Genomic DNA, 21,592 nt, shown 5'->3' with positions numbered 1-21,592 from the left:
AGCTATTACTTAAGAAACTAAGTTGTTTCTTTGTATTTGAGAATGAACTTGGTGGGGTTTTTTGAGCCTAGAATGGAGAGATAATAGGATATTTCACTTACTAAAATTTACTAGACACACATAAAGTAACTTCTTAAGTGTGGTTTGATGGTTACATAAACCTATATAAATTTGATTACTCTGTGTGTGTGTGATTACCCTACCCTAAGTGTGGATTAGTGAACAATAAACTTGTATAGATTTGATTACTTATCCTGTGCTGTACTTGATCTTAACAGTTTGTGAAAGGGATTTCACCATGCCTTAATTCTTTTGTCAGAAATTAACAGTGGCATTTGGATGGCTAAGAAGTCTGGAAAAAACTTTGAGGAAAACAAAAACTTTAATCGCACTGTCTTTGAAAGTGCACATTGGCTATGTCGGCTTTACAGTAATTTTTTTTTTAATTGCGTATGTGTGGTTATGGGATATGTATATGTGGACACACATGGTGTGGTGCAGGTGTGGAGGCCAGAGGATCCACTTTGTTGAGTTGGTTCTCTCTTTTCGCCATTCTCTGAGATTGAACTCTGGTCTCCAGGCCTGCTGCTGAAAACACCCTTACCCACTGAGCCATCTTACTTGCCTAGCTTTTGAAGAATGTTTAATGATTATAGTAATCTTTTAAAAATGGTAGACAAAGTGCTTGCTGTGCCAGTATATGGGCCTGAGTCTGACCTCCATCACCTACATAAAAAGCCTCAGGCATGGGTTTGTATTTTCAGACTGGAGAGGCAGAAGGATCCCTGGGGCTCATTGTCCGTCCAATCTAATTGAATCAATAAGTTCCAAATTCGGCTAAGTTTTGAGGCCTGGCTCAAAAAATAAGATGGATGGGGACAGTGAGATGTCTCATTAGGTAAAGTTGCTTGCTCCCAATCCAGACCACCTAAGTTTAGTCTCTGAGAACCACATGGTAGAAGAAGACTGACTCCTGTGAGTTGTCCTTTTACTTCCATGCAAATGCTATGGTGTATGAACTCCCCCTGCAATTACATAAGTAAATACATTGAATATAAATTTAAGACAATGATAAATATGGTGAAGAATAATTGAAGAAGATACTTAAAATCAACCTTTGGCCTCCATACACTCATGCAAACACATACACACATGAACAAGTATACACATAATACATTTTTAAAAAGAAAAAAATGGTTGACAGAGTCCAAATGAGTTCTTCCTCAAAGATGAAATTTGCTCTCATGGAACCATTCATTTACTTAGACCCTCACATAAGAAGTGGTGATACACACCTTTAATCTCAGCACGCAGGAGGCAGAGGCAGGCAGATCTCTGATTTCAAGGTTAGCCTGGTCTACAAAGTAAATTCCAAGACAGCCAAGACTACACACAGAAACCCTGTCTTGAAAAACAAAAGAAAAAGTCAGTTGGTAGTCAAGCATGATGGCTCATACCTTTAATTACAGCAGAGGCAGGCACATCTCTCTATCAAAAGTTTTAGGACAGCCAGGGCTACATAGAGACCCTGTCTCAAGAAAATAACAAAACAAAAAAGCCACCAGTCAGTTACAAAATGTTTCATTTAGTTTTTTAATGTGTAAGTATATATTTTTTAAAATAATGTATAAAATGGCTTAGAAAAGAAAAATGATTTTTTAACTTCCATCTTTAAAGGTTTCATTGTTTATTTTAGTTTTTATTGTTTTAGCACCTATGAAGCTTTTCCTAAGGTAAATACATTTGTGTATGTTGATATACTAACATACATACATGCCATATAAAAGAGGAGAACTCCTAGAAAGAATGTCTGTAAAACAAGACACCTTTCCCAAAGTAAAATAATACGTAGATACCAGAATATATGCTTCTCTTTTTTTTTTAATTGTAATTACAGATAAGTAGTTATTGTTTTAATTTAAAAAGAGCTAGGGCTAAAGAGATGGCTCAGTGGTTAAGAGCACTGATAGTTGTTCTTCCAGGGGACCTAGGGTTCAATGCCCGGCACCCACCTGGCAGCTAACAGCTGTCTCTAACTCTAAGATCTGATACCCTCACACAGACATACACCCTCACACACATATATACATGAAGGCAAAATACCAATGCAAATAAAATTTAAAAATGGGCCAAGCGTTGGTAGTGCCCGCCTTTAATCCCAGCACTTGAGAGTCAGAGGCAGGTGAGTCTCTGTGAGTTTGAGGCCAGCCTGGTCTACAGAGCGAGTTCCAGGACAGCCTCCAAAGCCACAGAGAAACCCTGTCTCAAAAACCCTAAATAAATAATTTAAAAATGAGCTTGTTGCAATAAGTGCACATAAGCTTATTGTCCCCTTTAATCACTCACAAGTGATTCTTTTCTCCCCTTCCTGCTCAAGTCATCACTGTTACACTGTATTGTACATTTTCCTCTGCTCATTTCTGCATTATTGATATTACACTCTGTGATTTCATTCATGAGTTTAAGGGAGAGTTTTGGTTGATTGTCTTAGTTTTGCTCTGTTTTCAGTACTGAGGATTGAGTCCAGGGCCGAGTCTGTGCTAGCACACACTATACTACAGAACTACAGTTTCATACCCTAGCTATCATATATTCTGATCATGTAAATCGAATCAGACTTTTTTGCTTCTTCTTTTGCAAAATTGTCTTGGCTAGTCTTGTGCTTATTCTTTGTATGAAATTTAGAATTTGAATTACTTATAAAATAAACCTGTTTGAAGGTTTTAAAATGAATTCCATTAGAGATTATCTTCATGAAAAGAGATTCTACTGCAAATAAACCTCACTTTGAATAACTTGAATTTCTATGAATTGTGTTTCCAGCTTTTGAGCTACAGATGAGTTACTTAAATTTGGTATTGAATTTTAGTAATCATATTCTTCTTCTCATCATGTTTAGGAAGATGTCCTTTGGAAGAGTCAGTGACTTGGGGCAGTTCATCCGAGAATCTGAGCCTGAACCTGATGTAAAGAAATCGAAAGGTTGTATGCAGTATTTTTTATTCTTTATATTGAACATTTGCTCACATTAGATACTAACTATAAGGGAAGGATTATTTAAGGTTTAAAGTGGTTGTAACTGCCAGGTATTTTACTCTGTGTTTATAGATATACCTTAGTGTGGGACTTTGTGACCATGCCTCTACAAAATCTCTTCCTTTAAATAAAAAGTTATTAAACTGGACTTTGCTACTACAGAAGGTTTAACAGGAAGGGATATAATGTTTTCCTTTTTATTTAAAGGTATACATCCAGTCCAGGTTGGCCTTGTGGCTGATCTTATGACCCTTTAGTTTATTAAATTTCCTCAGTTACTGAGAATTATTATGAATATGTATGGAGAATAATAAGTTGAAATCCCAATCCTTTGTCTAACAGTCAATAGAAGAATGGCTTGGTCAAGCCTTAAGATTTAGACCAAAGGTGAGTGAGTTTCCACCTCCTCTCTACTCTACCATAGGAGCTCTAGGATTGCATTCACACACTGCCACACCTAGTTTTCACATGGGTGCTGGTGATTGAACTCAGGTTCTCATACTTGCACAAGTGCTTTACTCACTGAGCCTTAATGCAATTAATATTTTGATAAAGAATTGTAAGTCAGATAGGTATTTTAAACGAAAAAAGTTATTAAAGTAGTATAGAACAAAGAGAGTCTGCTTTCTAGTTGACCTTATTTACCCATATTAATTTCCTGCTTCATCAGAGATGTCTAAGGTGTTTGGTTGAAAAATAAAGAAAGTAAAGAAAAATGTAAAACAATTTTTCAGTGCTGGGAATTACTTCCAGTTCCTGGTACATTCTAAACAGTGTTCTACCACTAAGCTGTGCCCATAGCCAGGAAGTGATTTTTGAGTTCTGTTTCTGTTCATCCTAATTATTCAGTCTCTTCATGCCATTCATTCTGAAGAGTGGTGTCTACTGTGAATATGACACTTTCAGTGCCTAGGAGAAAAGAGAGGTACTGTTCTCTCTGTGTAATTCATGTGACAGTGGAGGAGACAGTAAACAGATAAACACAGCTTATGCATATGTTTAATACCTAGCTATGAGTGTAAAATGCAGGATAAGGGATTGTCAAAGAAGTGGGAAGCAGTATTTCAGTCCAGCGGGGTCTAAGCTGAAGGAAGGAGTAGAGGACTGAATTGGAGCATCCTGCATGATCAAGGGACAAGACCAGTGTGTGGAATAGAGTGGGCAGTTAAAAGAGTGGTAGATGGTGGTGAGGATCACTGCCAAGATTAGAGACTGATGGAAACTCATGGCAGGTTAGATTAGAGAAGTGATGTGACAGGACTTGATGAAGGTATTGTTCTGACAGCCATTTGGAAATAGAGCACAACAGTTTAAGAGAAATAGAGAAGCTTTTTGTCAGTGTCTAAGTCAGGAATGATGGTGTTCATGAGTTAGGAACTTAGTAGAAGAGCAGACAACAGATTACATCTCTGCCAGCAGTTCTATCTGTTAAGATTAAAGTTTATATATAATATAAACTTTGAGGGATTTGTGTGTGTGTGTGTGTGTGTGTGTGTGTGTGTGTGTGTGTGTGTGTCATGTTGCATGCCTGATGGCCATGGCCATGGAGGGCCGAAGAGGGCTCAGGTCTTTTGAAATTGAAGTTGCAGATATGGTGCTGGGAACTGAACCCAGGTCCTCTGCAAGAGCAACAAGTGCTCTTAACCTCTGATCCAACTCTCCATCCTGTTACTTGAACTTTAATCAAGATACATTATATGAAATTATGACTAGTAGTTTATGCTATTTGATTAAGCACATCTGTGCCCACTGCTACTTCTTTGGTTGTCAAGATGGCTCTTTAAGTCACATGGTTTTCAGTGATACAGCAGCATTGAGATTGATTGTTACCCTCAGGAAATACTTCAGTTATCTGAGTACCAAGCACTATGCCAAATGCCAGAATTTAGTTCCTTTTTAGGCCTCTGACCTGTTAAACATATCAGAGTAATTCTAGAATTCTCTCCCTCCTAGATTTTCCTAATTATGTTACTCAGCTTATTCTCCTTGGCATTTCTTGTAAACTGGACATTATACATTTTTGTAGGAAATATTTGTAAATAGTGTTGTTCAAAGACTCTCCATGTTGGTGTGGTGGCGCACTCCTTAATCCCAGCATTTGGGAAGCAGAGGCAGAGGCAGGTGCATCTCAGTGAGTTTGAGGCCAGCCTCAATATTGAAGTTATATATTAAAATACCACCTGAAAAGATCTACAGAAAACTTAATAGCAATTAAGCATGCAAAACAGAGGGGTGTGAGATTTTTCTTTTCATTTTCCCCTTGTCTTCTACTGTGAAACAAGAATTGAGGACTGAACTAGAGAATACAACATGGTCAAGGTGTCACATCCAAACGTTACTGCTTCATCATCCACCCTATTTCTTCCTCCTGGCTTTTACTGTACTTGAAATTAAATCTGTCCTCCTTGCTGGAACCTATGATTGCTCCTTCTGGCCTCTGTAGTGTTACGTTGAACCACTCTCTTTCACAAGCCACGTTCTCATTGAGCTATTCTCCCTTTATAGGGCCTTTTGTAGTTGCTGCTCTGCTGTGGTCTGTATACAATGGTTGGATCCTCCTCATCTCAGTGTTATGTTTTCAGACAAGCTTTCCCTGCCCACATGAGCCAGCATACTGTTGTATAGCTTTCCTCTTGTGTAACTACTACATTATCACTGTGAATGAACTCAAGAGTATTGTCATATCTTTATTTGGAATATATTCCCTGTTTGTAAAATTGTGCCTAGCAGATATTAGTCAACATTTGTTGGTAGATTAGTTTTTAAATTCCATTAAGTGAGTGATAAATCATGGGCTGTATTTTATTTCAAAAACAGTCAATTTTAAACTTGTTGCCTTTTGCATGGATATGTAAGTTTTCTTATCTATATATAAGCTTTTGGTCTATAGATACTCAAAAGAAGTCCTTCCTCCCTGGTCAGACCCTAAATAGTGGCTACTTACTGGAATGTTCAGCTTATATAGTTCTTAGATGGTGCATCTGTGTATATACTTATCTTTTCTACAAATGAAGAAATGGGGGGCTCAAGAGGTTGGTTTTAGCAAATTAAGAGTTTGTTTTGGGTGGTGGTGGTGGTAGTGGTGGCGCACGCCTTTAATCCCAGCACTTGGGAGGCAGAGGCAGGCGTAACTCTATGAGTTCGAGACCAGCCTGGTCTACAAGAGCTAGTTCCAGGATAGCCTCCAAAGCCACAGGGAAACCCTGTCTTGAAAAACCAAAAAAAAAAAAAAAGGAGGAGGAGGAAAAAAATGGGAAAATTTTGAATTCTAAAAAACCATGGGATTCTCTCCTAAACAACAAAAACAAAGAACTATAGAAGAGTTTGTTTTACTGTAATATAATAATCTAACAGAAGCAACTTAAAGGGAGGAAGGGTTTACTCTTGTCTCACAGTCAAGAGTACCATCCATCATGGCAGGGAACTCGAGGAGGCAGGATTGTGAAGCAGCTGGACACATCAGATCCACAGCAGGAGCAGAAAATGATAAATGCTGTGATTGCTCAGTTCCCTTTCATCATTTATAGAGTCCAAAGCTCCCACCAGAGAATGGTGCCACCCTCAGTGGGAAGGTCTTCCCAAGGCATTCTAGATTCTGTCAAGATTGACAGGTAACACTGTCTTCACAAATAGCAACTCCAGGGGTGTGACTCAGAATATCCTTTGGCAAGAGTTTTTGTAGTTCAGCTCTCCTTCCTCTGACTCCTTGTTGAGTACATCTGACTGAGTTTTTGTCATTTACTGGCCTATAATTTTGATTCGGCTTTTGAAACCCTGGTAATAAAGCACAGAGAAAAAGATTGTGTTTTAAGAAAGATCCTGAGGCAGGCAAGATGACTCAGGAGGTAAAGGTACTTGCCATGCAAGCCTGGCAACCTGAGTTCAGTCCCCAGAACCCATGCTACCTCCACAGAATTTTCTTTGGTCTCTACACTTGGGTCATAGCACATCCATGCCCCCAGTAGTAATAATCATGATTATATTTTTAATTTTAAAAAGACTTGTGAATATCTTAAAGGTTTCTGAAAATGTAAAAACTTTTATTTCAAGGCAAACGAAGTAAGTTATATTTCAAAATATAGCCAGGGAGATGGCTCAGCAGTTAAGAAAACTTTCTACTCTTGCAAGAGAACTCAGGTTTGGTTCTCAGCATTCAATGGCAGGTGACTCACAACCGTGTATAATTTCAGCTCCAGGGGAGGCAGAGGCAGGCAGATCTGAGTTCAAGGACAGCCTGACCCACAGAATGAGTTCCAGGACAGCCAGGGCTGTTACGCAGAGAAACCTTTTCTTAAAACAACAACTGGGTGGTAGTGCTGCATGCTTTTAATCCCAGCAGTCTGGAGGCAGAAGCAGGTGGATCTGAGTTCAAGGACAGCCTGGTCTACAGAGTTCCAGAACAGCCAGGGCTATACAGAGAAATCCTGTCTCAAAAAACAAACAAACATAAAAATAATAACTCTTAAAACAATAACAAGAAGAAATTTAAAAAAAAAAAATGTGAGCTTGTATCCATCCCTCCAGTGGCACCCCTCCTTGTGCCTGTCTTTGGGAGAGCCCTTCTATGCCTCATTAAGGAGATTGAACTCTGAACTCTATAGTACCAAGTTTCAAAGCTGACTGTTGGCCAGAAGTATTTCTCTGGCAGTAAAATTTGAAAGAAACAGTGCTGGAAAGAGCTATCAAGAAGACGGTCGGTCTGTAGGACTGGCACTAAGAAGGGGGTTTGAAGTGAGATGTTAGCAGTGTTAGAAGGAGGAGTCCAGACTGAGGGTTGAAAGTCAAGCAGTTGAAGGAGAGTAGTATAGTAAGTACATAATTCAGCAGCTGTGTGAGATTTTACTATATGGCTTATTGACTCTGCTTGGCAATAACTGATGGTCAGACTAGTGTTTAAAACCTTAAATGGAGAATGGGATGGATGACTCAGTGGTTAAGAATGCTTGCTGGTCTTTTGGAAGACTGTAATCTAGTTTCCAGCATCCACATGGGGTGGCTCAAAACCACCATAACTCCAGCTCCAGGGGATCCAGTGCTCTGACTTCCATGGGATCCTACACTCACATGTACAGACACGTAATAACAAATAAATAAATCCTTTTGTTGTTTTGTGTTTTGAAACAGAGTCTTTATTATGTAGCTCTGCCGGTCCCAGAAATTACTTATGTAGACCAGGCTGGCCTCAAACTCTTAGAGATCCACCTGCCTCTGCCTCCTGAGTGCTGAGATTAAAAGTCATGTTCTACCACCACCTGGCAATTTTTTCTTTCTTTTTTTAAGAAGAATTCTCAGTAATTTTTATTACTGAAGGAAAAATATCTTGATTTTGTATTTTTCATGAATGTTTAGGCTCATCTCAGTTACTGAATTAATTAAGATCCTATCTTAAGAATTAATCTGGGGCTAGAGAGATGACTCAGAGAGTAAAGGCATTTGTGGCCACATTTGACAACCTTAATTCAGTTCCCAGGACACCCATGGTGGAACGAAAGAACCATTTCCTCTAAGTTACCCTCTGATTCCTCCTGCCTACAATAAATAAATAAATAAATAAATAAATAAATAATAAATAAATAAATAATTTCCTAAGTTTTGGGGGTTTTTTTGGTTGGTTGGTTGGTTGGTTGGTTGTTTGGTTTGTTTGTTTGCTAAGAAATACTGCCAGGTGGTAGTGGTGCATGCCTTTAGTTCCAGAACTTAGGAGGCAGAGGTAGGCATGTCTCTGAGTTCAAGGCCAGCCTGGCCTATAGAGCAAGTTCCAGGACAGCCAGTACTGTTACACAGAGAAACCTGCGGGGGGGAGGGGGGGAGGTAGAGAGAAAGAGAGAAAAGAAGGGAAGGAAGGGAAAAAGGAAAAGAAGAGAGTCTTTTCATACTAAGGAGAAAAACAAGTCTATCCATCAGTCTGCTGATATGTTGGTAGATTCTTTTTTTTTTTTTTATGAAGAGGCAAGAACTTTTTTATATATTTTATTTATTTATTATGTATACAACATTCTGCTTCCATGTATATCTGCACACCAAAAGAGGGTAGATCTCATAACGGATGGTTGTGAGCCACCATGTGGGTGCTGGGAATTGAGCTCAGGGCCTCTGGAAGAGCAGCCAGTGCTCTTAACCTCTGAGCTACCTCTCCAGCCCATGTTGGTAGATTCTTATACCAACTATTATATTGATTAAGGGTTTGTTTGTTTGTTTTTCAATGTTAGCTACAAGTCTAACATTAACCTTCTTCATCTGGTGAGAAGAGTAGAAGAAAAGAACTCTGAAACAGCTCTTCAGAATTTAAACCACAATATTCACAGTTATTATAAACACTGTTATAGAAGCAATATAAACTGTCTTTATTAATGTTTTAATGGGACACTGGGAAAGAATATCATGTTTAAGTGACATTATTTCCTAATAATATTTTTAATGTAAAATTATACTTAAATCCATATTCATTGTGACTTTGTTTACTAGGATTCATGTTCTCACAAGCTATGAAGAAGTGGGTGCAAGGAAATACTGATGAGGTAAATCTTTAATATATCCTTATAGAAGCAGAAGGCCTACCCTACTAAGAAAGGCTCCATGTTCTCTTCCTTGGGTTTCTTGTTACACAGAGGACACATCAGTGTTGTAACAAGAAAGGCTCCTCTTAGCATTTAATAATTGCCCGGTGTTAACAGAAGAAGTATCTTCAGAGACTATGGCCACTGAAACCACTACCAGTTCATTAGTGTAGAGACAAAATCTGAGATGTTTTCTTTGCCAGTTTCTTTTGTGGTTTTAGCAGGGGAAGCTTGCCTTTGGATTAGTTAAGTACATTGAGAGATAAAAGTGGAAAAAGAAAAGTGTTCTATTTTGACTATCAAGGATAGAAAGCAGTCATGAAGTTGGCTGCTCAGTAGCTGACTCTGTGAGACAGTGAGTGACAATTTAATATATCACAGCCAGAGGTGCCCAGATTCTTTGATATATGGGAAAGTGCTTCTTATGCAAACGATAAGTGTTTAGAAGACTGGTTATATGCATCTTGATCCTCCTAATGAATGGTCATTACCAACAGTTTGAATTACTTCTTTCAGGCCCAAGAGGAACTAGCTTGGAAGATTGCTAAAATGATAGTGAGTGATGTTATGCAGCAGGCACACTATGATCAACCACTAGAGAAATCTACAAAGGTAAAGATGACTTCTGTTCTGAATTAGCCTTTCATCATTTAGCTGTTGACGTTGTTTGAGCCAGGGTCTTAATGTACCCCAGACTAGACTCAAAGTCTTATGACTAATGTGCACCTAGAACTTCTGATCTTCCTACTTTCTTCTCCCAACTGCTAGAATTATGGGCTGTGCCATCACACCTGATTTATGTGGTGCTGGGAGCCTTGTGAATATTATAAGCGCTCCACCAACTGAACTGTGTCTCTGTCCCTGAACTGGCTTTTGTAAAGTAAATGAATAGACACTTATACACGCATTTTGAGTTTTTAATAATGAAAAAAGAGGAGCTGGAATTAGGACTCTATTGTTAAGAGTATACTGTCCTTGCTAAGGACCTGAATTTGGTTCCCTGAATCCACAACCACTTGTAATACCAAGATCTGATGCCTGTGGAGCACACGCATGCACACGCCGGGGGGGAGGGGGGGGTTACTCGGATACTTGTATATCTGCCTCTGAAGTAGTTAAGGAATCACCTTTCACCATAAGGAACTGCAAGACTGATGAACTAAACAAAATAGGTTTCCATATAGTGTAATCTTTGAAAGCAGTAGAATCTGAACAGAACCCAGGAGATTTGATGAACTAAGATATGAAAGGAAAGTTTAGAGAGAAAAAGCTTGATGTGGTTATTTATAGCACTTATGAGGCAGGGCATCGGAAAAGGAGACACTGTCCAGAAAAAAGAGCTGTAGGGATACTTGGGACGATCCTTAAGGGAACAAACCCCCAAAGTTAGATGCTGAATGATACCCAAAAAACAGGACTAGGAGTAGTTGATGTTCCTTCTGGCCACAGTAATATACAAAGAGACAGAGGATTGGGGGTTATTGTCTTCTTATTGGAGTTAAGTCAGCCCTAATATACCTCAACAAAGTTTAAAAGCAGTTTGAAAGTATTAGGCTATATTCAACTGTATGCCAAAACAAAGCTAGCCTTCTTTAAAGGAACATAACATGAAGGTGGAGAGAGAGAACTGACTGACCCACCCATACACAACATGTATGCGCACACACACAAAATAATATTGAATAATAATATTTAAAATAATAAAATTTAAAAGGAATATCAAGATAAACAATATAGTGGGGAGAAATAAAAGGTTTTAAAAACCAAGGTTCTTGAAATAAATAACATTAGAGGTGAAAAATAACACTGAATGAAATCAGTTGCCATTTAAGAACCTCAAGAAAACATTCACTCCTACATGAAGACAAACTGTAAAAGACTGGAAATATTTTTTAAAAATAAATAAAACAAATGGTATTGGACAGTGTGATACCATCTAACAAATATTCGAGCCACAAAGAAGTTGAGATGCAGGAGAAAAAGTACCTAATAAGTAAAAGTCAAACAATGAAGGTATCTTTTGGTAAGTGAAGTTAAACTAGTTTTTTTTTTTTTTTTAATAAACCAAACAAAACCTGAGAGAGTTAATTTCCAGTGACCAAACAACTGAAATCAATTTTAAGATTCTTTTATGCCAGGTGTGATGGTAGAACCTGTCTGTACTCTTAGCTCTCCAGAGCCTGAAGGTGGAAGACCATGAATTTAAAACCAGCCTGTACTTTCCGGAGCTCAAACAATGCTTGATCACATAATAATATTCTAAAAATAAAAACAAACAACCCAAATAGGCTTTTTTTTAATTGGAAAAATCTTGACACTTATTAGATGAATTTTTTTCCTAGAAATTTTTAAATTTTTTTGTTTTATGTTATTTTATGTGTTCGCATGTGCATGTGTGTTTGTGTGTGTGTGCATGCACGTGCACATGTATGTCCATATAGAGGCCATAGTTGGACATCAGGTGTCTTCCTCAATCACTCTCCATCTTATCTTTTGAGACAAGGTGTTTCACTGTCCCTGGAGTTTACAGATTCTTCTGGACCAGCTGCTCAGCAGGCCTCAGAGGTCCTCCTGCCTCTGCCTTCCCCATCACATGCCACTGTTCAGGACTTACCTGGGTGCTAGGGTCTGAACTTGGGTCCTCGTACTAGTGCAAGCACTTTACCCCCTGAGCCATCTCCTCAGCCCAACCATACACAATTTTTATGTGCACAAGAATCATTTGCCAAGATATACCATATCCTCAGCCATAAAACAAATTTCATTAATTGTAAATGATTGAAACCTACAGTCTATTTTCTGACCAAACAGGAATTAAGCTACAAATAAATATATACATACATACATACATACATACATACATACGGGTGGAAGAGGTGCCTGCCCTCCCACCCCCAAGTACTTGAAGATGAAACGATGCTTGTCTTAGTTTAAGCTTCTACTGCTGTGATAAAACACATGACCAAAGAGCAAGTTGAGGAGGAAAGGGTTTATTTGGCTTACACATCTGCATCACTGGTAACCGAAGGGAGTCAGGACAGGAACTTAAGCAGGGCAGGAACCTGGAGGCAGGAGCTGATGCAGAGGCCATTCAGGAATGCTGCTTACTGGCTTGTTCTCATGGCTTGCTCAGTCTTTCTTTTTTTTGCCAAGGGGGTGGGAGGGATCGAGACAGGGTTTCTCTGTGACTTTGGAGGCTGTCCTGGAACTAGCTCTTGTAGACCAGGCTGCCAGGCTGATAAACTCACAGCGATTCTCCTGCCTCTGCCTCCCAAGTGCTGGGACTAAAGGCGTGCATGTGCCACCATTGCCGGCTTGCTCAGTCTTTCTTACAGAACCCAGGACCACAAACCACAATGGGCTCTGCCCTTCCTATGAGTCACTAATTAAGATCTTATGGAGGCATTTTCTCAATTGAGGTTCCCTCCTTCTGGATAACTCTAATATGTGTCAAGTTGGCATAAAACATCTTAAATCCAAAAAGAATCAAAAGGCAAGTTAGAAAATATTTGAGTAAATTAATGTGGAAGCAATGTATTTTGGGATATTGCTGAAGTAGTTCTCAGACATAGAAAAGGGGAGGAACTCTTGCTGCATTGGCCTAACAACCCACAGTGAAAAGAAAGTGCTATCCCCTGATGCTTGTTCTTTGACCCCTACACATTTTCCAGGGCTGGTGAATACCCATGCATATTTAGAGGTACACATACTCAAAATAAAATGATAAGGAATCAGAAGGAAGTAGAAATAACTGAGTTACATAGAATGTGGGTGAAAAATAGAGAAAACCTCTTTTAAAAGATCATTGGCAAATGTCTAATTAGATTGATTAAGGGAAAATAAGGGATTACCATTTGGGAAGTGGTGGCACCTGCACTCCCAGCACTGGGAAAGTGAAGCAAGAGGTGCAAGTTATAGTCCCCATCTCAGAAAACAAGGTGGATAGGCCCTGAAGAATGGCACCCAAAGTTCACCTCTGGCCTCCATACAAGTGCACACGCATATACACGAACTCACACAGAGAGGAAAGTGAATGGTTTCATTCTAATAACCATTGCCCAGACAGAAAATAAAAGCAAGTTCTTAGCTTCTTGAAGCTCCTGTTAACTTAGGGATAGCTCACGATAGTTAATACTTTGCCTCGCAAATACAAGATAGTACCTAACCTTTTTCTTTTTGTTTTCTTTCTTCCCAGCTGTGACTCAAAACCAGAAATAAGGAAATATGATTTTGAAAAATAACAACTTTTCCCTTTGGTTGGATTCCTCAACACAGCCGATGACAATGGAGCACTGCATTTCTTTCCACTGCTAGAGCATTGTTGTTTCCAAGAAAGAGTGCGAGAGACAGTCCAAGATCTGTTGTTAAATGTAGACATAGATGCACATAATGGTAACACAGTGAGTCACAAGATACAGAGTGGTATTGGTGACATTATTAGACAATTAGTTTTCCAGTATCTGTAACCCACTATGAGAGAGTTACCCACTGGAATAGACAGGGACCACGTCCTGTGTGAGGCAGAGAAGCGTGAGTTGGTGTGTGGTCCACCTGCTTGTAGCAGGCTCTATCCTTAACAGTATCAGAAGCATGAGACAGAGGTGCTTGTTTTTGTCCTAAAATTCACAGGTGAGTCAGTCCTACCAGGAGCATGCAGCTCCAAATGGCAGTGTGAGCCAGCAGCTTGTGGAGCAGGTGACGATCCCTTGTAGTCTTCCTTCACAGAGGCATTAATTCAGAAAGAAGCTTGCAAGTTATGGATCAAGCCTCAGTGATATCATCCTTCTTTTGGGTGACAGAACATGATTTTCACATTTCACTCACTCCTGTGATGTTATATCCTTAAAGCTAGTCTCTCCTCTACTAGCAAAAGGGCAGATTTAGTTTACTTTGAGCATCAAGACCCATTCCTCCATAGGAATGCCATGCTTCAGATACTTTATTCCCTCTTCGGAATACACATGGAAAAAAATTAAGTATCACTCCAGTTTTTCCCATGTGGTACTCGGAACACATTCTCAGATTTTATTTTTTTAATAAGGTGGGGAAAGAAACACTCGCTTTTGAGTGTCTCCCCAGTCTTCACTGTGAGTGGGAACTGTGCAGTCGCCTTTTCCCTTTCTGTCTTCAGACAGTAGGAAACTCACTCGCTGCCCTGCTGCTTAGTTGGCTTTGCACCTGTGGCACGGCATGGGCAGGGCCACCTAGTTGGCAAGCACACTCCCCTGGCCATATGGTGCCAGTGCTTCCTGTGTGTGACAGTTTAGAGAGAAAGGAAGTTTTCTTAGGTGTTACTGCTTTTGCTCAAAGTTTGCAAAAGAATATATATATGTGTGTGTGTGTGTGTGTGTGTATATATATAATTATTAATCACCTCTGTCCTTGGGAAAGTCTTGAATGAATAGAGAATTTATTTCATGCAATATTGATTGTATAGAGGCACACTGTTTATCAACAGAAGAAGCAAAAAGGCTGTGTATAAGTTTTTGGTACTATGTACCACCTCTGTTATTCTGAAGTATTCATGTACTTAAACCATATTCTATTTAATTGTGTTTGATTTTAAATATATATATATGAATTATATTTAAAATGGTGTCAACTTCCTGCTTTCATGGCATTTATGGCTCTTCTATTGAAATATACTGACCCTTCCTAATATTTCCATTTGCTTTACAAAACCCCAGAATATGATCCACCACTGGACATAGTCTTGTCTTTGGACATAGGCATAGGTGAGAGGTTTTTATCAATATATGTGCTGTGATGGCTCGGTTTGTTCTTTTACCATTTCGTATTGCTTCAAACTTTGAGGTGAAAAGCAATATAAAGATCATAGAGTAAAATGTGATGGCTGGGTGACTCCTGCCTCTGCATGTTTTAGAGTAAAAATTTCTGTAATACTCTAGGATATTTAAACTAGTGGTTTTTGTTAAAATACTTTCTAGTGATTTCTTTGTATACATTTTGTGCTTCTGAGCTAGAGATGTCCGTATTTATAAGCTATGTCTAAGGGAAAATGAGCAAAATTGAGATTGGTCTTGTTTTCTGCTCTGCCTACTATGAGGTCCAGAAGCAGAGTGACCCAAAGTATTAGACCAACTGTATGTTAGATTCTTGTACTCATTTTAAAATTAGCATAAGATCGACCTAACATTGAGCACCAGCCGTGTTCCAGGCTCTATGCAATGTATCCACAAGATGATTCACTGGCAAGGTTTTTTAAATCTGAAGAAGCAGTTGAACTTCATTCTTACCATGCCATTGATGTCAGCAGGTTGTTAAAAGTCAACTTACCAATGCAGAAGTGACAGCATTGTAATTTGGCTTGTCTTCATCATTCCTATAGGGTATGAGGAACATGAAAAGCAGATGGCAACCAAGTTCAGTGAAGAGCAGTGAAACAGGAAAAGCTCTTTCTGCTTGGGTTCCAGTATCCATTAAGGCCTTTTGAGATGTAAAATGTTTATACTACTAGAGCTTTGACTTGTTCCCTAGATACTTTATGAGAAGGAGGTCACTCTGAACTGTAGAAAATTGCAAACTGCATTGCTCCTGTTTTTAGTTTTTTGAGACAAAGCATCACTGTGTACTCCAGGATGCAGCCTCCCAAAATTTGAGGATTACAGGCACAGCCTCCACACCAGGCTTCTTTGCTGGTTTGTTTTAGTGTCAACAACTAAGCACCTGATGTAGCAACTGATGTCTCTAAAGGCACTGGGGAGACTCCCTGACTCAGCACTCTGAGTGGCTTTCTTGTCTCACCCTCTTCACTCTCTCCAGCATGCTAGTTGTTCAAGCCAGGGGTGAACTAATTGAAATGCCTAAAGATGATTCTGTATATTAAAGCTTCTGCATAAAGGAGATATTGGTCACCACCTGGAAAGATGACCTGGATGATGGCTTAGATAGCTGCTTCCCACTGCAGGAGTTGGCACTGGTGAGCAAGCCTGAGAGACAGAAGGCTTTGATAAGCCTGGAGATCCCCTAGTTTCTTCATCCAGTCTTATCCTTGCCTTGGTCTTCATTCATCCTGGGGGTATGCTTAGAATGCATCTGGATTTTTTTTTAAACACAAATCTGAAGTGACTTGTTACTACTACATGCAACAGAAAGGGTCTTGGTTATACCACTGCACTGTAAATCATAATGACCATGTGTTCAGCATGTTGCTCATTACTATGGCAGATCAAAATGTTTCTGTAGAAGCCCTCCTCTGTCATCTTGTATATACTGTCAAATGGAATTCTAATTGCCTGGAACTAAGACATTTTTAGTGAGAAATTACTCAGGCCTTAGAAAGGCCCCTGGCCTATTGCAGGATGGTCACCACCAGAAAACATGCTTCCTAGGCCAGGGCTTCTTCATGTTTCCCCATATTCTGCTAAGCATAAGCTTGATTCCCCACTCTTAGCTGTACACCAAGCCCAGAAATAGAAGGCATTTCAACTAGTGTGTGCTCAGCATAAACTTGAAGTAGGAGAAGCAGCAACTCGTGAGTACTAGCTGTTGAGCACATTTGTTACTAGGCCACACCTTTGACCTTCAGCTGGAGCCTTAAAGTAGTAAGTCGACTACTTGCTAAAACCCTTTAAGGCTAAAGCTTCAGGAGGTCACAATAATAGTTGTCCTACCCTCTGAGTCTTTTCCACGTGGGCACTGAGGAGCTGCCTCTTTGCTTGGGCAGGAATGGGAGTGGTTCAGAGTAGGAGAAATGATAACTGTGTTCTAGACAGGTGGGAAAGGCCGTAGAGGGCATTTAAGATACTGGTGTGAGCAAAGGTTCCAAGGATGTCTGTTTAGGAAGGTCCTGCCTGGGTACACAGGATAACAGTGTTCTTGCCTTAGCAATTTGTGCATGTATCCATGTTTCATTGCAAAATGACCTGCTCCCTGATACACTAAGGATGCTGTAGAATTTGAACCAGATACATTAGTACCCAAGAAACCTGAGGCTGGGGTAGGAAAATGCAAAGAAATCTTGGAGTGGGTTAAAGAGCTATTTCCCAACATTGAATGTCAGGTGAGGAATCCAATAACTGGCTTTTCTTCTGGTTTCAGGTTTCTAAGACCACTTTTTGAATGTGCCTTCAGGCTGGTCCCTAAATGATCCCAAACTGACCTCTTCCTGAATTATAGCAAGAACCTCCCACCCCCAGTCGTGAAAGAGGCACCAGCCACCATGTGTGCTGACACCTATAATCCCAGACCACAGGAGGCTAAAGACGGAAGGATCACCAGTTTGAGTCCAGCTTTGACAGGACTCAGTCTCAAAACCAAAAGCAGGTGCTGGAGCTATTGCTCAGCAGTGTACTGCTCTTGTCATGTCATGTGGCTCCCAACCACCAGCTCCAGGGGGATCCTTCACATCTAACCTTCATGTGTACCTGCATTCACATGCACATAGCCACATGCAGACATATACGTAATGTAAATGAGGGCCGTTTGTAGCTGAAAGAAATGCCTGGCTGAGACCTGGCCCTGCAGACCAGTGTAGCTCTTAACTGGTAGCTACCAAAGCTCAGCAGGCATACCCAGATCTTTTTCTTGTCTTGGCAAAGAGTAGCCTTTGTTCTTCCTAATTAACTACTAGTTTGGTGTTTACTCTGCAGATACTATTTATAGTTCAGTGAGAAAGGAGAAAATAAGATGAACTTCCAGAAACCTTGGAGCTCAGATTCTACTAAGAAGGAACCAGAAGTTGAAAGTTGCATCTAAAACATGCTGGGCTAGGGTATTTTCCAGTGGTACAATGCATTCTTAGCATACATGGGGCTCTAGGTTTCATCCCTGGCGCCAATAAAATACATACTAACAGTTTTGACTTGGGTGACCTTTTGGACCAAGATTTAATTCCTTTACCACCTAGAGCCCTGTTGGGAGTCACCACTTTACCATACCTTTCCAGTTTCATCATTACATGAGCATCAGCCACCATACCATTCTTTTTACTTGCTGAAGGGCTGTATATTTGGGCACTCAATCACGTGTTGGAACAGGGTATAAACAGCTTTAAGTCAGACCAGCAAGGCCATTTCTGATCAGGACAAGGAATAGAGAGTGTAGCATTGGCCTTACCCTCAAGGCTCTTTGTAGAACTTTGGGACATGTTAATTCTTAGAATCTAGAAACACACACACACCATATACAATCATGGCCTTGGAAAATCTAGCTGGGAATCAAACTACTCCATGAAGTGGTGGACTTTGTGAATCTTTATTGATGGTAATAATAACCAGCATAATTGACCACTTAGATGTGCTCAGCACTGCCTCTGATCCTTAAGACAATCTTATAAGGTAAGTACTTTTTTCTATCTTACATTAAATGAAAATGAATCTGGAAGGATAAAGGCATCTCCAGGATCACACAGCCAGAGACGAACCAGGTAGTCCTCTTTCCCACTGCCGAGGGATGCTGGTACTCATTATTGACTAGTATAGCAAATGTCAAAGGTTTAAGAAAAACTTAAGCTACATATGGTAGTACACATCTGTAATCCCAGCTCTTAGGAAATAGAAACAGGAAGATCTAAAGGTCATCAGTTGTATAGTAAGGTCAGCCTGGGCTGTGAAGTCCTTAAGAAAAGAAAAGGAAGGAAGGAAGGAAGGAAAAGGATTCCATCCCTACCTTAAAGCACATCAGGCTGGCTTCCAAATTCCTATGTGGAAGAGGGTGCCTTGGAACTCCTTAATCTCCTCCTACCTACCAAGATAGCACTGCAGGCATGTAAAAACACATTTTTGAAGTGCTGATAATCGAACTCAGGGCTTTGGACATGTTAGGCAAGGATTCTCTCAACTGAGCTGCATGCCCAGCCTGAAAAGCACTATTCTTGAACTTTAATATGCACGTGAATCCCCAGGACTTGTTAGCATACAAGCTGCCTGTTCTGACTAACCTCTAGGGTTTCTGATTTAGTAGGTCTGGGTGGGACCTGAGAATTTTCATTCTCAGCAGATTCCAGCTGCTGCTCCTCGGACTAGTCTTGAGAATGGCTGCCTTAAAATCTTCCCTGCAGCTAGGGAAATGATTATTTTCATTCTGGTTTTTTTGAAGTGCCACAACACACAGAAATATAACTTAATTCCTACTCTTGACTCCAGGAGGAAGGTACCTGTTGTCTTTCATTGGTGTCCAGATGTTTATCAACGCTGAGAACATCCAAACATTATTCCTCAGTCTTTCTTTCCATTCTGGCTGCCCTCTGAGGTCCTGCCCATGCTTCCTGACCTGTTCTCCTTTGCTGGCCATCTTTCCATAGACAACGGGTGTCTCGTTCTGCCTTTCCTCACTCCCTTCATCCTCTTCTCCAGTTCTTTATCCTTAGGGCTATTCTGGTTCCAGGCAGTTCAGCAGTTCCCTGAGCAGACTTCCTGCAGTCTAGAAAATGTGTATTGACAATTAGTGCAATGTGTTTTGAAAGAGGGGGGAGCCTGTTGGGGGTAGATTACATGGATTTCTCCATCTTTTCACTCACAAACTTCTAACTAGCTCAGTCATTCCCTAGTATCTTCCCCTTCTGCACATTGCTCTTCTGATTCTATTTTTCTCATGGTCCTGATGTTCTTACACAATCCCTTACTGGACCAGAGCTCAGTATCGGTGTGGTCCATGAACCACATGAACCTAGCTGGTGAGGCATCCGTATTCAGGCCCTTGCTGCTTGGGAGGCTGCCCTCTCTGCTATCTCCAAGCTGCCGGGGAACAGAAGGAATATCTCTCCCCCCAAAAAAGTTTTTGAAACACCATTCCCAGCTTTTTTCACAACTTCATTTACATCTCAAGAAACGTCACAATCTATGACCACCCAACAATCTGGTCTCCACCTCTACCACACCCCTGTAACTAACCTTGCTATTTCCTGAAGCAGTTCCGCCTCTGGTGACTCCACATATTTTTAACCCACATATTTTTAACGTTAGCCTCAGCAAAGCAAGTTTTTGTGTAGTTGTGGATTTCTCCTACAGCAATGAATTAGGAGGGGTGTTGTGTTTTTGTTTCTGTTTTTTTTTTTTTTGTTTTGTTTGTAAAGGCAGGGTAGAGAGACTTATTATTCCAGGGAAACATCCCCTGCTACTACAGGAGTACATTTGCAAACCAACCTTTCAAAGAGCTATTTCAAAAGCAATAAGCAAGTGGTTCTGTGGTAAGGGTTACAAACACCCCCAGGATAAGATGGGGTGAGGAGGAGAGTTCTAATGTGACAGCTTGGTCCAGATTCCATGGAAGAGTGATAGGCATGTATCTTTAAAGTGTTGTATCTCAAAACAATTTAGATGCAAGCCAAGGAGATCTACTTCAAGAAACTAGCTACAGATATGAAGATGATGGTACATAAGATGCTTATGGAGAATTTGAAGAGACTTGTTACTTAATATGAGAATGGGGGGAAAGCAATATTTTGTATTATTGTATAGTATATATTGTTATTTTAAAATAAGCATGTGTAATTAAATAAATTAGATATTATAAATAGATATCTGACTATTTGATTGCTATTCCTGAACAAGTAATACATTTATTTTACTTTTTAAAAATTTCCCAAACTGGTTAAAGATACTTATTTTAAGTTGTAACACTTATTATCATTGTAATACTGGGTAAGTAGGCTAAGTGTAATGGTGCACACCTTTAATCCCAGCACTTGGGAGGCAGAGGCAAATAGATATCTGTGAGTTCAAGGCCAGCCTTATCTACATAGTGAGTTCCAGGACAGCTGGGACTACATAGTGAGACTCTGCCTGGAAACAACAATAACAAAATACTAGGTAAGTGAAAATGATAGCTACCAGCATGAGAAAAGATGTCTGAAACTATGTTAATATTTTAGCATTCAGATTTCTGAGATAGAGATAATTCTGGATTGTGTTTTTTTAAAAAGCTATAGTAGAAGCTAAATAATCCATATTCAAGATGTGATGTTATAATTATTTAATGTGTACCTTACATGTATTCTGTTATTGTGATAGTATATTTTGCTGGACTGGTTATGGTTT

At 39.8% G+C, this 21,592-nt stretch overlaps 1 protein-coding gene across 1 annotated transcript in view; it reads left to right on the top strand.

Annotated features, from left to right (window-relative positions):
* Positions 1-15,179, top strand: part of Akap10 (A-kinase anchoring protein 10) — a 53,707-nt gene extending 38,528 nt beyond the window's left edge. Inside the window, exons 12-15 of the mRNA XM_027427225.2 lie at positions 2,900-2,982; positions 9,502-9,554; positions 10,110-10,205; positions 13,789-15,179. Coding sequence (XP_027283026.1) covers positions 2,900-2,982; positions 9,502-9,554; positions 10,110-10,205; positions 13,789-13,794 — 238 coding nt within the window. The 3' untranslated portion in view covers positions 13,795-15,179. The remainder of the gene's footprint in view (positions 1-2,899; positions 2,983-9,501; positions 9,555-10,109; positions 10,206-13,788) is intronic.
* The last annotated feature ends 6,413 nt before the right edge of the window (positions 15,180-21,592 follow it).

The sequence above is a fragment of the Cricetulus griseus genome, chromosome 7, assembly GCF_003668045.3.
Source record: "Cricetulus griseus strain 17A/GY chromosome 7, alternate assembly CriGri-PICRH-1.0, whole genome shotgun sequence".
Taxonomy (NCBI): Eukaryota; Metazoa; Chordata; class Mammalia; order Rodentia; family Cricetidae; genus Cricetulus; species Cricetulus griseus.
Note: the sequence above shows the minus strand (reverse complement) of the source record. Positions and strands in the feature narration are given on the sequence as shown.